Source organism: Balearica regulorum, chromosome 1 (assembly GCF_011004875.1).
Source record: "Balearica regulorum gibbericeps isolate bBalReg1 chromosome 1, bBalReg1.pri, whole genome shotgun sequence".
Lineage (NCBI taxonomy): Eukaryota > Metazoa > Chordata > Aves > Gruiformes > Gruidae > Balearica > Balearica regulorum.
The window spans coordinates 11,265,385-11,282,975 of NC_046184.1; the positions used below are offsets into that span (position 1 = coordinate 11,265,385).

At 36.0% G+C, this 17,591-nt stretch overlaps 1 protein-coding gene across 8 annotated transcripts in view; it reads left to right on the plus strand.

The window, feature by feature from the left end:
* The window catches only part of CACNA2D1 (calcium voltage-gated channel auxiliary subunit alpha2delta 1), a 419,572-nt gene that overhangs the window by 202,964 nt on the left and 199,017 nt on the right, over nt 1-17,591 (plus strand). For all 8 annotated transcript variants that reach the window (XR_012838476.1, XM_075771894.1, XM_075772138.1 and 5 more), the window contains exon 5: nt 16,954-16,998. Coding sequence is in view for 7 of the 8 variants with exons in the window: in XM_075771894.1 (XP_075628009.1) it covers nt 16,954-16,998 (45 nt within the window). In the remaining variant the exon portion in view is untranslated. The remainder of the gene's footprint in view (nt 1-16,953; nt 16,999-17,591) is intronic.

Here is a 17,591-nt window from a genome sequence, read left to right on the forward strand (position 1 = left end):
AAAATTCTCAGTTACCTAGTATTAATCTTCTATTATGTCAGAGGATATGATATGAGTGATGGCTGAACTTTGGTTGAAATGACAGTAAGCAACTAAAAATTTGGGAAAAGAGCTTTGGACAGTGGCTGCAGCAGGGTTAGAAGAAGCTGGGAGGAAGGGGAAACGCACCCATGCAGTCGGTAGCGGAGTGAGGCAGCAGCGAGGGCCGGCTGGTCCCAACGCCAGCTGGGGGTGGCCCAGTGCTGGCCGTGCCCTCACCCATGGGTGCAGTGCCATGGGGCTGACCGTGGTGGGCAGAGCTGGGTGCAGGTAACAAGGTCCATCAATGGTTCCAGACATGGCAAATGAAGAACGAAACCCAGGATCCATCTCGGGGCTGTCATCAGAAGGAAAATGTTACCACTGCAGGATGTATATCGGATATAATTAGTTCTTATCCCTATTTTACTGAACAAGAAAAGATTAAAGAAGAAAAAAAGGGGGGCAGAGGGGGAGGGATTTCTCCAAAGGGAAAGAAAAAGAAAAGGCGACAGCCAGCTTTAAAAAGATACAGTCCTTGTTTCTGCCTCTATGCATGGTTCCAGATTAATTGCCAAACAAAAATATGAAATAAGCCATAATGTATTTTAGTGAGAACGATTTCTAGTCTTGCTTGTTTTGCTTTATATAAACTCATGTTTGAGCATCTTGCTCTTTACTGTTACTACTTTTACTATTTATTTCTGAATTTTTACTAGTAGAAATTAATTTACCTAAGTTATATGAAAACACACATCAGCTAAAGAAGAATCTAGTTTTGGTTTTGTTTGGTTTTTTTTCCCTCCTATTTGTATCCTGGACTGTTCGGTTTTGTTTAGTACTGAACTATTGGAGCATCTTCCACAAAAGCATTGGAGGATGTAGCTACCATCTGGGTTCCTTTGTTTTGGTCTGTTCCCTCTTTTCAAAGAACATTTGGTTTGGTAGTTTTTACCTGTGTTTCACAGTACTCAGGAAAAAAGCAAAAGCAAGAAAGAAGCCCTCTACTCTGTCTAGAACATGACAGGAATGGGTGGTGAAAAGAACTCATATCCTTTTGCTGTGAAAGAAAGAATATGAAATCTTTTTCAACTGCATGGTTTGCTGTCAAGAGATGTATGAGATTCCCTGAAATAAAGCAGCCTCTGGTTGTGACAGTGCAACTGCTCATCCAAGCGCCTTGCCCGGCTGACTTAGCTGAACCAGCTTCCTCAGAAGTTCGGTGTCTCTGTATTTCTTTGCAGTTCGTGGCGTAAACATCAATCAAATACACGGCGAGTGAACCCCCTGTTGTGGTCCATGGAAGAAAACACTAACTTTTCATTTAGTGCAGTTGTTAAGATAGAGAATGAGAAACAGAATAGCAAGTTGTTGATACCGCTCTTAAATCTTACTGCTCTTCTGCATGAATTCCAGCATACCAGTGTAATATATCCAATAATTAAGAAGAAAAGTAATTATGTTTTAATTATTTTTGATATGGTCCTTTTGCTTGTAGTGATTTACTGGAAAAGTCTTCATCATTTTATGTTAAATAGTAAAATGAATGACATTTTCCAGCTGCTGGCTTCCGTCACGCTACTGAACGCCTCCTGAAATAAGGTGTACTCATGAAGCTTTCCTTTACTGCAGTGATTGCGTGCAAGACATGCACAAAATGGATGTCAAAGCTGAATAATTAAATTAGGATTCCTTCTGTTCTTTATTAATTAGGTGAGCATCAGATTTTTCTTAAAGCCTGGTAACGGCTGTCCACAGTTGCTTTCCTTCTAAGACATCAGAGATCTAGCAAAATCATTTAAAGTAAAATCTTAACAAAGTGGGTAAGATTATCTTTGTAAGAGGCCCATTAAAATAATTAACAGTCGGGATGCCAGACACATTTGTTATGTGCATGAACCAAAGCCATCTGAAAAGAAGACACGGCCTGACACGTTTTGAACTTTACTGACTTTTTGAAAGGTACATTTCACATTTAGGAGGAAATTAAGAGATTTTCTTAGTTTTTTCTAATTTTCATACAAATTGTATAAGAGAAGATACAGCAATTGCTTCTATTTTGTATATTATAACTCTGTGGGGTTTTGTGGACACATTTAAAGTGATAGAATAAACCAAATGAAGAATTGATACAGACAGGGAAAGAAATCAAACACTTTAAAAAAGATTATTTAAGATCATTAACTTCACAGGTCAGTGTCAGCTATTTAAGATGTAGCCCAAAGTTTGGATCAGACTGTCGTAATTTATATATGAAAATTCATTTTTTCTGTGTTATACAGTATTGCAATACTAAGGAAAAAATAATGTGTTTAATTTCCCTGCAGAAATACAAGTTATAATCTCTTTGTATTTTAGTTTTTACATATGGACAAAAGAGGAAAGAAAGATGTATAAACCCCCCTGCTGCAGTTTAAGGAAAACTATGTAAATTGTAGGCATTTTTTTCTATTCCAGTTATAGTCTTACAAGACATTAATGTTGTCTGGGTATATTTGTTTAAAATTTAGTTACAGTGACTTTGTTTAATATATTCCTCGCCACATTTTTTTTTTTTTTTGGTGAAGAGAGAAATAGAGAAGAAAATTAGAGGAGCAAACTTCTGTTTCGCAGAAGTGTTTCAACTATTGTATATATTCTCAAAGTGCATGTAAATATAAAAATTAGTCTTACATGTTTTCATCTTTCATGTCAAAGCATTTTTTAAAAAATAAGATGAAGACATCCATTTTGTAGTAATTGATGTTCCATGGAAAGCAATGTTTATCAGAATTAAATCTCTAAGTTTTCTGTGAAAATTTAAAGAGGAGGATGAAAGAAACATTGTTTTGATAATGTTGATTTGCTTTTGTTTGGTATAATAATATAATAATATCACAATAATGTGGGTTTTTTTTTCCTTTTAATTTCTTGCCAAAATGGACATATTCATAAGCAATTTTCATCTTTCTGTTTAAATTATTTGCCTTCATAGCCTTTAATATCACATGATGGTTCCTGGACTTCTGCAAATTAATCCGACTATCAATCCACTCATTATATTGTCAAGTTTAAGAATAATTACCTATGCTGATAATTTAAAATTCCTGCAACATTTTGCAAATGCCTATGACTTAATTTTTCTCATAGTATTATTTGTTGCTTTAATGTCATTAACTGTTGTGCAATTCCTCAGAAAGTAGGAGTTTAAATGATGGGTTTGAAACACAGTGTGCAGCCTTTGAATAAAAGTTCAAAGAAGGTATTCTAGTTTAAAAAAATGTTGTGTCAATGGATTTCTACTAGCTGCAGTGCAAGCTTCATGACATTGCTTGTGAATAAGTTTGTTAGACTTATGTTGGATGTATTTAGATTATTTTCATGGTACTAGTGTGGAACTGGAGGGGACAATAACCTTGTTTATAGTGTCCATTTTATTGCCGGAAGCAAAAAAAAATCTCTTTAAGAATATTGTCTGCATTTTATATAGTTGACCATAATAACTTAAATAGAAAAGTTATGATTCAGTTACTTATGGCCATCAATTGTTTAATACATTACAATGCCAGAGGGATTAGAATAGTATAAATTTGCTTGGTAATACTGGCAGTCATGGCTTGCAGCGTTCATTTTTGTGTAGTCTGTTCTTTATACATTTTATCTTACCTGGCTATCATCTGATGAAAACACAAGTGGTAGGCAAATCAAGGTTTCTCCACTGAAAGTGCTTCTCTCCTGTCACGATCTATCAGCGTTTTTCATTATTTGTGGCTCTGCTCAGCACTAATTAGTTTTATCAGCTTCTGACTGACTCCAAGTGTGGGCTAAATTAATATAAATCTGCATGCAAAAAGTGATAGAAATATCATTTTAAAAATGGACACAAGCATTTATCCTCAGCTTCTAGGTTATGGAGTTTGAGATGATGAAGGTCCAGGGAGATCTCCATGGGCCTGCTGACCTCAGTGCACAGTGGGGTTTGGATGATATACCTTGGAATGTACCTGAGGTCTTCAGTCACCATTATGGATCACCGAGAAGCTAGACTCCACTGTGGGGTCATATGCCTAAAGTTTGATTCCTTTTCAATATTTCGTAACCACTGATTGCAGCACTCCTAAACATAATCTTATTTCTCGGCTATAATAAATAGAACACAGTAGTGATGTAGCAAATGTAAACTCATTTTCTTTGGGATAAATTGTATTATAGGTTTGCCCATTTCTTGGGAAAAAATAATTTCCTCAAAGTTTTTTGCAGATTTGTTGGAGAACTGGCATATTTTCTATACTCAGTTATGACAGTGCAAGAGATGTAGCCTAGTTCCTTACATTCTAGCACCTACATAAGTATGAATTGAGAATGCCAATTTCTTGTGAATCTGATTTAAACTCATGTCCAAATTGTTTAACTTGGCTCCTGTGCTCTACTGGTTCCAGTATTTACAACCTAGATAATATGCAATGAGTTTAGACAATTTTTTCTTTATAATTATTATTTTGGTTTTATGTTCTTTCATCATCTAAAGTATTGCTGAATAAATTAAGATAAACATACTTTGCTGCTTTAATTAAACAGATCAGATAGTGTGATACAGAGGTTAATTAGCTGCTAACAAATTAATTTCATTTTCCCACCTGGAAATCTACTTTGTAATCAATTGCATTTTGCCTTATAAAAAGAAGCCATTTGCAGTTGCTTATATTTTGAGGAAGTTACTGTGATGTGAAGATTAGCAGTTTCCTGAACCCTTTGGAAGAATATATTTATCAATATTAAAAAGGATTTAAAAGATTTTTGTCTCTCGGGGCTGTCTCTGCCTACCTTGCTTTTGACTTAGAGGACAGGAGGAGGAATACAGAAGATGGTTATTTGTATCTCTTTCTAGATGTAGCCAGTTCTTTTAAACTCGTAACTCCAGAAGAGTCTGCTTTTCGTATTCTTTTCTGTTCATTTATGACACATGCAAGTACATAAAATGCTAGATTTGCTTGTCATTCTTTGGGGAGATGGTAAGAACATTGAGGGAGCTTTGGCTGGTAGGAGGAGAGAATAACTTTTTGAATCGTTACCTTTCATTATTTACCTACTAGGGTAGGCCAGAGGTGTGTTATAAATCTTTCTTCTACTTGAATGGGGATGGTTTTGGGGGTTTGTATCCATTGAGACTATAGTGATATTATTTGTGGCTTTCTATTCAAAACATGAAACATATGTCCATACTGGGCTTGGTCCAGAGTCTGTTTGGTTGCCTTCAATGTGTTTCAGCCCAAACTGAAATAAAATGGTTTGGAAAAGTCTTTGGAAAATAGTGTGGGCTGAAGTGAGTTGTGTGCAAAGTTGATGGTATTTGCTACACTGCCTCTATATCATATTCTTCTTCCAAAAAAAAAAAATCCACAATGTTTAAAATTGCAAAATAGTAATTTTAAAAATTTGGTAAAGGAGATTATAGCCATTTCAACACTGTTTTCAAGTGGCTGCTGGACTAGACAATCAAGTAATCAACTCTTAAAATAATGGGGATGGTCTAAGAGCAACAGCTTCTTACCCTGCCCCACTGGTTACTGCTGATATAGTTTGCATCAGGGGTCCTGCCACTGGTTCTTTGAATCCTCAGCGTAAGGAGATTTGGAGCTGAAGCTTTGTTAATGCCTATAGAGGTATTTTTGTCGTATAGAGCTGTTTTACCAAATATTCCCTTTCCAAGGTAGAAATAACTGCCTCTCTCCAGAGGTTTTCTCCATAGTCTTATCTTAGATGTGGAGCTCCTGGCTGGTAGTTTAGCAATTGGGTACACATAGGATGGAACTGAGCAAATAATGCATAGTGTTTCTAAAATTAATAGGTACATTTTACCTGAGAGGAAATCAAAGCCAAAACACACAAATAGATTGCAGACTGCCAGAAAAACAGCAGCCTTTCCCAATACGAAGCCTGTTTTTCTGTTTCTCCTCTCCCATTAAAGTCTGCAGGGGAAATTCAAATTTCAGAAATGTCTGATTTCTCCATCTGCTCAATACAGGCAACTTTCCTCATTTTGATCTGCTGAAAATAAATAAGTGTAAAATCTAATAGCTTTGAAGCTTCAGTTCTGCTGCCAATGAATGCCCTGATCCTTCTTCCCCAGTTACTGAAAATTTGTGGTGCTTACCTTACTAAACGTACCTTTTCTCTGAAAAAGTGAACAAAACAATTCTTTGTGGAAATGTTTAATTTATTGTCTAAGGTATTTAGGTTTAATTAGAGTACTGTTCTGTTCTGTAACCTGTTACTATCGGTATCTACTGTGTCAGGGTTTCCATTCAACATGAAAGTGAGCAGCAACAGAAGGCAAAAGGTTGCACAGCCAACTGGGGACAGATGGCTTGATAGTCATAGGTACAGAGACAACCTTATATTTACATGTCCAATATTTATTAGAAAGAGCAATATACTCGCTAACAATTCTATTCATAAGAACAAAGTCTGTCATTTGAATTTGTCTTGGTAGGCTTGAAGGCACTGCCAGCTCAAGAGTTGATCTTTCCATTTTGTAGGCACATACAAGTTCCCATTCACCAAATGTTGTATCAATATGAAGGTGATTGATGAATATGACAAGAAAAAAGTCTTCCACTGCAGAAGTGTTGCAGCAGAATTCTGAAAGGCTAAAAGTATAAAATGATGTGCTTTTGGCATCTGTCCCCGTATACACTCACTACGATGTGCTGAATTGTAGCCGTAGTGTAGTACCTGGTTAATGGTTACATATCCTCTTGCATAGTGGTGCTTGTGGTTTTACTGTAGATCAAAATGTTATCCGTGAAAAGAAATTTTCAGTTTGAATAATCAAAATTATAGTTATTCTGTGATATAATCAACTATATGAGAGAGTAATATCAATGTGGGTTTGCATCATTAAATCTTCAGTCACTAATTCTTTATTCCTGCATGAAATATTTGGCCTTTGATATTTTGCAATTAAAAAAATACTTAATTGATTGCTACTTTTGATTTGTTTAGTCCACCAGTTGCACTAAAAGTAATAAAATTAAAAAAAAAAAAATCCCCAAAGTTAAAAACAATTCATAAAGAAAAAGACCATCCTTACCAGCAGACAAATTAACAAAATTCCATTGTTATATTACCAATTACCTGCCTGTCCGACAGAGGTTGCCTTCTGATCGCAGGCCATTGAGCTATAGGATGTCTTTATGCAGAAATTATTCATGGAGTATGTTGTATTATTTCAGAAGAACAGACAGCTCTGTAGATACTGATTCAGGTGTGTGCTTGTCTGACATATTTCTCGTCACCTTGTGGGCTGTACTACATTTAACCTGACACGTTCAACCACTTTTGTCTATTAATTCTACAGTCAAATTGCAGTTAGTACTTAAAATACATTCTTAATTTTTTTCAGGAAGTTAAGTATCATCCTAACAGCTTAAACAGTCCAATGGCAGTTTTTGATAACAGTTCTTATGGTGAAAATTATCTGAAAATTGGGGAGTTTTGTTTGACATCATAGAAATTTTTTTCCTATTCTTTACAGTTTCTATGATCAATTCTAGAGATCTGAAGACAGGTGTACTCTTTCTAGTATATTTTATGCTTCTTTTTGAGACTCTGTATGCAACCTTAATACTCTTCACTATTTCTCTTTTTACTAACTAAATGTATAATTCAATATAATATCGACACTGGGGGTGGAGGGGGGAATAAAACAAAAACTCCCTGCTCATTGTACCCTGTAAAACATAGCAGGGTTTTCTCCTCAGCTTTGAACGTGATATAAAAATACTTCTTAGCTTTACTAATTATAATTTGCACAAACCAAATTAAATCGAGCGTGGTTAAAATCAGCATGTAATTGGATATTGTCGTGGTGAGGAGAGGAACACCAGACAACATGGCATCGTGAAGGTCATGTCATTAAGCGGAGCAAGCGGTGGATGGGCTGTGGCAGTGCAATCTTTGCACACACGCTCCCCGTGCACAAAGTTAGCTGAGACCTGCCATGGTCACGGTGCCGGTGAGTCGGTGGAGCCCAGCCTGGGGTACGTGGGATGCTTGCTCTGGTCAGACTCAGTTCTGGGCTCTGGGCAGTGACTTGGCACCGACGCAGGCTGGTTCCACCTTGATGCTTGCATTTCCTGGTGTGTCAGACCTCCACGTGGCACCATTTCCCTACAGTCTCTGTTACTGGGGGTTTTATAGGCAAATGTCACAGATCAGGCCATGACATTATCATATTTATCTACCATCTCAGGTGTTCTCTTGTCATTCGCTGATGCACAGCCTGCACCAAGGCTCCTTACACTCACTCCTTGTTTGCACTGCCGTGTGTGCCACAGCTCACCGCACTCAGCCTCGTGCCCTTGGCCATGGCTTGTTGTACCTGTGTCGCGAATGGGACTTTGTTACAGGGCTTTGGTTTAGCAGCAATTTGGGATTTATTAATATTTTTGAGATAGATCACAATATTAGGTCATATAATTATTAACCGCGTTTAAACATCAGCCGATTTAACAGAGCAATTCAATGCAAGTTGTTACAGTGAAAATAGCAACGTAGTTAAAGATTCAGGAATGGCAAGGGTCACCCAAAACTTACAGCGGGGTTGCACACACAGAGGGGGGTTAGATCAAATCACAGATACAGACTGGCAAACAATCCTGGATCAAATTACAGACAGACAGGCAAATAGTTCTGAACCAAATTACACACACACACATTAACCTATGATTAAAATTTCCCTTTTTGTGAGTTTCATGAATTACTCACTTTTATGTGCCGGCAGTCATCAATGAATGGTCACTGAACCTCCCAAAATCAGGCCTTGGAGTCCTCACGAAATTGGCAATCTTTGAATCCTCATGAAATCTACCCTGAGAGGCATCCCAGCTGGCTCTGGGTCACACTGCCTGCTGCGGTCCTGGAGAACTCCAAGTGTCTCGCTTCTGGATCACTGTTTATAGGATCTCAAGATGATTGGCTTTGGTCAGGATTGTCCATTCTGGCCACAGTTTGTGCTGAGCCATTCTGGTGCACAATTCAGACAGAAGATGGCCCAGGTGTGGCCAGGGGGTGCCTGCCCCCCACCCCACTCCAGGCCGCTGTGCTTGGAACCGAGACAAGAGTGGAACAGGAGTTTTTCCCAAAGCCTTCGTGGCTCATCCTGCTGTATTGATCACGCAGCAGATGGCCCAGGTGTGGCCGGAGTGTCTGGCGCCCAGGTCACTGCCCTTCCATCCAAGCGAGCGGCACCGTGGGGCTTATCCTGAGATCTCAGGGTGCCCGGGGGGCTGCACCACCACAGCTTGGCTCTTGATGAAGGGAAAGTCATGAAGCTCCTGTGAGCTGTAAGTATTCAGAAGCTGTAAAACCATAATATATGATCTCCTATTTGTAACCCATATTTATTGTTTTTCATATTGTGCCTGCCTTAAGCCATCAAAAATACCATGATTTAAATAGGTTTTGCATTTTAAAAATGCATACTATCTTAATGTATTTCTTTACAAACATTTCAGGTTTGATTTTTTCAGTTTTATTTTCATTGTATAAGTTTCTGAGTTTTAGCTGGACCATTTGTATTAAAAGTGTTTCACAAAATATAGCATTAGTCAAAGTGAGGAAGCAAATGTTGGTTTTGCTATATGATATGCTCTAATCTAGAATTCAGAGTTCAGAATAGTACTGGTATATTTTCTAAATAGGAAAGCCCTATGAGTATACTATTCACATGGGCACCAGAAAGGAAGGAGAGGGGAAGAGGAGGTGAGAGCAGAGCAAGTGTCCATTCCATGTGCTAATCGTGACTTAATTGATCTAATTAGTATATTTGTCTGTCATTGATTATTACATATTGAAAAGAATGATGTATTCAATGATAGGAAGTACCTTGAGTTACAGGGGTGAGAGGCTTCAGTTTAGAGGTCCTGACTGCGAAGGTGCAACATTGGCTCTAAACTTCTGACAGATGTGAAGCCTAAGGTTTTTCAAAGGTCCATACAGAAATGGAATATTAAGATACCTAGAGAATATGAATGCTGAAAACTCAGGTATTTCCAGAACTTTAGATTCTTCCAAGTTTGGACTTCAATGAACTTTTTCGTGATATCAGTTTTTAACTCAGATGCCTAAATCCTGTCCACCGTCAGCACTGCAATCTTTGGATCTAGCCTCAGATCAAAATCCCTCAGAATTGATGTCAAAGGCTTCAAAGTGCATTTTTCATGTAATGCATTTTAGTTTGGAATCTGTATCTGTACATTACTCTTATCTGATAAATTATCTCTTTATATGAGGGTTGTATGTGTTAGTCTCCCTGTCTAGCATGCACATGATTAATAAATTACTCATTTTGTTTATCACTCTGATGCATCTGCGAATGGACAAGTGACCATCTCATGAAAGCTGTCTATTACATGTGAAGGTTTCCAGATTGATAACTTCAGAGAAGGAATAACCTGTAAATGAATACTGATTAAATTGATTTTTCTCACCTTTTAAAAGAAAATGTGTTCTATGACAAAGCATATGCAGCACCTTCAATGCTCCTTTATGTTATTTCTTGTAATCTTCACCTTCATCTTTTCATTCCAATTATTAGTCTCAGTAGAAACCTAAGAAAAGCTCGTTACACAAATCTGATGGAAAAGGCTTATCATAAATTATAGTGCAGACCTGGAAGGTTTTAATTAGTATGTGAAATGTAATATTCTGAGAAAGTAGTTATGTAATCAAATTATATTTGGGGGAAAAATGTCTAACCCAAGTGACTCATTTGCCCACATGATGGGTAATATGGGGAAATATTTCTAGACTAGAATGTTTGATATTTGTCATTGTTTTGTTAAAAATAGCTTTTAAGAGAACTTGTTTCCAAGTCCTGTTTCAAGATCCTGTTTTAAATGCACTTTCTAAACCATTTCTTACAACCCATGTTCAGACACACTAATTACAGCTAATTTACTATATTGCTGGACTTTGTGTTCACTTTAAAGACAGGAGGTAAATCAGTATTTCTACTCATGGATACGGAAGGAAAAAAGTTATTAGCTGGTAATCCTCTTATTTTGCCTGTGCCATTTCACTTATGTAAAATTACAAAGCTGTAATAAAAGAGGTTGTAGTAGTTGGCATTCTCTCTTTTTTTTTTTTTTTCCCTGTTTGCAGGCTTTTATTCCCTAAAGTTATTCTCTTTAGAAACAGAAGTCATTTTTTATTTGTGGTAGGCCATATTTAGCTTTCTTTTCTGAAGAGTCTAATTGTGCCTTAAACTGCGTGTCAGCTATATAAGGGATTAAACTAAAACTACCTGGCTTATTTGTCATAGGATTTATTAGGTTGGGTTTAAATCTTAATTACTCTGAAGATATTAGAGTGACTGGTTTTTAATACATATCTTTATCCAAGGGGATACAAGAAAATATTGTTTAAAATTAAAGCAGATGGATTTTACCAACACTCAATGAAGCATTTATAGGCATTTACACTAATTTCATTTGCTATGTCTATGAAAGATGAGATAAACTGGTATTATTAATATTTGTACTGCTGCATGCTGAGCAACAGGACTCCCAGTTCTTTCACTAGTGTTCTGTGCCTTTTCAAAGTGCGCGAGACTAATATGATTTTTAAATGTTCTCCAAATTTGTATCTGTAATTCTAAGAACTTATTTTTAAACTGAACAGTCAAAATTAGACATATATTTGCAATATGGTTTGGTTTTTTCCTGGTTTTTGATTTCTTAGTCCACCTCATTACATGTGGGACAAAAGAATCCTCATAGGTATCACTACTAGCAGGTTAACTGCAACATAAGGAACTTTTATACGTTGCCTCTTATTAGTTGCTTTAGCACATTTTGTATAAAATACTTAGAAGTTATAGCACGTATGCTGTTTTAAAACAAAATTAAAATAATAATATTTGGCCTTAATTTCATGTTTTAAAACATGCATTAATAATTAAGCAGTAATATATATTTGCAATATAATCTACTACACTAATTTTTAGTTTGCCTCCAGCGGTTTATTGAAGAAAATGTTTGAAGTATGGAGACCTTTAACAAAAACACTTCTGTTTTCTTTTCTGACTGAGTTCATTATCTTCTAGCACCTTTGCAGCAAAGAAAGTAATGGAAAAAAGTGTTAATATTTCCTTTCACATTTAATCCACGATTTTTTTCAGAACTGCTACTTTTAGGAAAAAAAGGTAATTGTGATGTCTGTCTAAATCAATACTTTACATTAATTTCTTACTATATGAAAATCTGCAGAAAACTGGTTTCTCCCCCTCCTCCTATTTTTTTTTTTTTTTAATAAATTTATTTATTTTCAGGTAATCCATTATAGTGTTTCACAGAGTTCTAGAACTGATTTTAGACCTTCAGTCTCCCCTGCATGCCTAACCCCATTTTGGGCTACATATTTCATGGACAATCCTTGGAATTCTAGCACAGGATTTACAGAGCACTTTTGTCCTACAGAAGCCATTATGTGGCAGTGATGACAAGGAGCTTTCATCTTTGGTACTAGGTAAAGGAGAATGTATAGCTTTTACCAACAAAATGTCATAGAAATATTATCATGATTCACTATAAGTAATTATCTGTAGAGCCAGATATGCCTTGTTGCAATGTAATCCCTTTGTGTTGTTCTTGAAAGACTTGGATTGAAAAAAGATTAGTATTTCCTGTGATCACAAGTGAATTTCAGCTCCATTCACATAATCCTGAGTTGAGAGTAGGCATTTAACTAGTCAAATCATAGACTGTGTCTGTAAACTTGCTCCGTAGGGAATCAAAATGTGAGTGTAAGTTAGTGTTGGTGTGAATCCAAATTTCATCTGCAGATGTTCTGAAAGATATTTTCCCATACTTTTTTTTCTATTTGATGAATCTGTATGTTTCTTCAAATCTCTAGACATAGAGATCATAGAGACCAGAAACTTTGGATTCTGTCTGATGAAATTTAGGAATTCATTAATACTACCCAATATGTAGTGTTTCCCTTTGGAATTATTTTATACCCAAAGCTGGGAAACAAAGTACTATTGAAATGAAAAGCAATATAATGACAGTGAACAATCTAACTTCAGCGGATAATAACATCAATGAAAGTGGGGAAGAAAAAGATTATTAGGATAGAATAGAAGAAAGTAGTGAGAGACACAAATAAAATATTAATGGCCTGGTCCTTAATGTAATTTTTGTATGCCTTGCATATCCTTGTCGAATACTGAAATTATTTGCTCTTAAAGGGGAATTCATGACAGTGAAAACTACCCTTCACATTTCCAACTGCATAAATTTTGTAAACTTATATAATCACTGATACTATGCTAAAGTTTCTAATTTATGTATATGGTTTCCTAAAGTAATTCTTCCACAAATTCAGCTTCAGGCTTGTCTTACTAAATCCCTTCATTCCTGAACAGCAGTAGCAGTATGTGTCCCTCTCTCTCTCATAGCATTACTAGATAAAGAAAAAAAAAATCAGGGATATTTACATTGTATTTTATGCTTGCTGAATAAGTGTGCAGTATTATCTGGTGGCAGAAGTATATAACAGTGGGAAGATTCAAATTCTTTGTGTCAAGAAGTTAATAAATAACTAAACTACTTGCGTTCGAACCAGCAACAAAGCAATTTATTCTTGTCAGCTAGAAGTGGCTAAATCATGAAAAATTGTCCTCTAAAGATGTAACTGTCATGGTTTAACCCCAGCCAGTAACCAAGCACCATGCAGCTGCTCGCTCACCCCTTCTCCTCGCAAGGGGATGGGGAGAATGGAAAAAAAAAGAATTGTAAGTTGAGATAAAGACAGTTTTAATAGGATAACAAAGGAAGATAATGACGATGATGATGATGATTGATGATGATGATAATAATATCATACATAAAACAAGTGATGCACAGATGCAATTGCTCACCACATATGGAAAAAACACCCCTGATGCCCAGTCTGTTTCCAAGCAGTGATCCTGCCTCCCAGCTATCTTCCCCAGGCACATACAGAGCATGACGTTCTATGGTACGGAATATCCCTTTGGCCAGTCTGGGTCAGCTGTCCTGGCTGTGCTCTCCCAGCTTCTTGTGCACCTGGCAGGGAGTGGGAAGCTGGAAAGTCCTTGACTTCGTGTAGATACTACAACTAAAACATCAGTGTGTTATCAACATTATTCTCACACTAAATCCAAACGACAGCACTATGCCAGCTGCTAGAAAGAAGATTAACTCTATCCCAGCTGAAAGCAGGACAATAACTGATTCATGAATCTAATTTGTGAACTGCACAGCATTCAATGTGTTGTAGGACTGTGTGTCTCCTATTTTCTGATATGACCAATGTCAATGTTAGTTTATGCATTATATAGGTAATATTTCCAGGTAGAGTAATGAACTACAACATATGTATAGCCTAAAAAAATATCTAATTCATTTTGGAGGTGTTATTTCAATTAACATGTAAATGTATCATTTTTCCTAAACATAATTCTTTAATAGATGATTTAAGAAATACTGGTTAGTCCAGTAGAAATAGATAACAGTGGTATACGGGCTTTGATCAATTTAAACAAATAAAAATATAAAAGATAGGGGGAAATAGAATTGTGACAAGAAAGAATTCTTTTGTTTAAGTAGGTAAACAGAACTGTATTCATAGAGGAGAATGTTTAAAATCCTATGTATTAAGCGATTCTGTGACAAGGTATACTTTTTGGGTAAACTTGAGCAATGAGAATAGGGTGGGGAAATAAACTGATACCTTGATGAGACACAATACAAGAGAAGACCCAATAGAATTGTGCTTTAATGAAAATGTTCCTTTTAAAAATGAAACCACTAAACAAAAAGAATATATGTATATATGATATGCAGATAAGGATGTCTGTTACTTTTCCTGGTCTCATTTTTCCTGAACAAAAGCTTCCAGGGAAGAGATGGCTAGGGAACTTATAACATAACATAACATAACATAACATAACATAACATAACATAACATAGCATAACATAACATAACATAGGAGGTGTGGTGAGAGGAGAAATCTTTTCCCCTGTCTTCTGAAGTGAAAGAAATTATTTTTTAAATTAAACAGATCCTTTTGTGATGAAAACACTTGTGCTAACATTTCCAGGTAGTACCACTCAGTGTTGGATCCTTTGCAGTTTTAAATGTTACCTACTAAAGAATTGCATGGCTTTTTGAACAGATCTAATTATTTACGGAGCAGTTATTTTGTACACGACCGGGTACAAAGTAAAAAAGATCTGAATAAAATTGACTCTTTTGCCTCTTGCAACTTAATTGAAGGCTTCTATAAGCATTACTTGGTCTTCTCTTTATAACAATCAAGTGAGCAAACAATTAGCTTTGGTCTTTAACGATGGAAGGAATTTCCTCCTGTGTCTGTAACACGCTGTGGTCTGGCTTAGTTACCCAGATACTGATACAAACCCAACTGACCTGTGGGTAGAAGTGTTTCTTGATGGAAAAGTGAGAAACTGCATTTTGAAGGAAAAGGAAAAAGGATGACTTCATGTTAATGGCATTTAGCTCATCTGTAATATATTTCATGTTTAGATCTCAAAAAAGATCATAAAGGAGAATGAACAATGTTATTATTTATGAAGAGAGGAAAATGATGGTTTATAAAGGTGAACAGCATTACTTTGTAGCACATCATGGTACTTTTTTAGTGCAAGTAATAAATGTCATTGGCTTACCCACTTCATAGAATCACAGAATGGTTTGGGTTGAAAGGCACCTTAAAGATCATCTAGTTCCAACCCCCCTGCCATAGGCAGGGACACCCTCCACTAGACCAGGTTGCCCAAAGCCTCATCCAGCCTGGCCTTGAACACTTCCACTTGAAAAATGATTACTGAAATAATTCTTTCCTGTTGGTATTTATTTAAAAAGAAAAAAAAAATAAAAAATTTTGGTCAACTTTTTATTTAGATGCATAAATACAAAGGTACTACTATAAACAGAACTGAAAATATAAAATGAGGCTATTTTAGAGGTTAACAGTGATTGCCTATTTTAAACACAGTGCTGCACATGAAGAAATGTAGTTCCTTCTCTGTTTATTTATTTACAATCTGTAATGGGACTTTTAAAAAATGCTACATACACGAATATGTCTGTTTCATACAGAAATGCACGTAACAAGTGCTTACTTTCATTCAAAAAAGTATAAAAGCAAATATAGGGCACATTACAGCAATTGTATGTAGTGGAAAACTACTACGGTGAGCCTAAATCTTCGATATTCAGAAATATTTAAAGAGAAACAAAAAAACATATGCCATAGGAGATACCCCAGTTTTCAAACCGCTGTAGACATTACAGTCTGACTGATTTTGCCGTAGAAACTAGTAACCTTCTTCTTCACTGCTTTGCTTGAATTCCATGGTACAGTATTTCCACAGAGTTGCCAGGATCCACTGTACGCTGCCACAGCCAGACTCTCCTGTGATGCATTTTCCCAGATTTTATTTTCACCTTGGGAGGTGAATAAAATAATAAACGTGTGTGCAACAAATACTTAACCCACTTAGCAATGCCCACGCGTCGTCATATGTATTGCCTGCTAGATCTCATGGTGCATAAATCACCTAATTGCACAGTGAGAGAGTCATATGTCTGCAAAAGAAACAGCTTAGGGAAGTCTTTTATGAGCTCTGGATTTTGTCCAAAGTTGTCTGTACTTTTCTAGCTGGCTGTTTGAGTGACTTATGTAGTTTACCAGGGAAGAGGCATTAAATAAATGAAGTTAAACATGAGCATAGGAAATACTATGTGCAAAGGAGAGCAAGCGAAAGTCTGATTCTGTCACATTTCAAAGAGAATAAAGAAATGCGGGTTTATTTTAAAATGTATTTTTGTACCAATTATTGCCAGTAAACTTTATTCTCTACTTTCAAACTAACAGAATTACTTTTCTTTCTCTTACAGAATAATGATATAATCTACTACAATGCAAAAGATGATCAGAATGATGTAAGTAATATGTTTCTTTTTATTTCATTGCGTGTAATCTCAGAAAATTAAAGGATTGAAAATATTAATGAAACTCTAAGACTAGGATTTAAATATTTTGCAAAAGCAAGAAACCAAGAAACTTAAAAATGTCCAATTCTTAAAGTCTGTCTTCCCCCATAGACTCTGAGTTACTGGGCAGGCAGGGAATGTGCTGCAAGAAAAAAGATCCTGACAGCAGTATCATTCACTTTTTGAAATGTAATAAAATCATAATTATAGGACTGGAGAATCAAAATGATAAATGTAAATAATTTACTTTACTCTGAAGGAACTATTTTCTGGCCCTATTTTCCAAGGTCATATTATCTTGTTCTGTATTCTTTGTAAGAAATTTTTCAGACGAGGGGAAAGCAGATGTAAAATGCTACTGAGTAACTATTTTCATGGACTTTGTGATCACTCATATGACTGTAATAATCTGTGGGGAAATTGAAAATCCAGTCCCAAGATTTAGACAAAATGTATGATATTTCAAAGCCTAGTTCTAATAAAACTCTTACTTTTAGTGGTTTGAAGTTTCCTATCTGGCTTTAACTATTAAAAATCTTAAT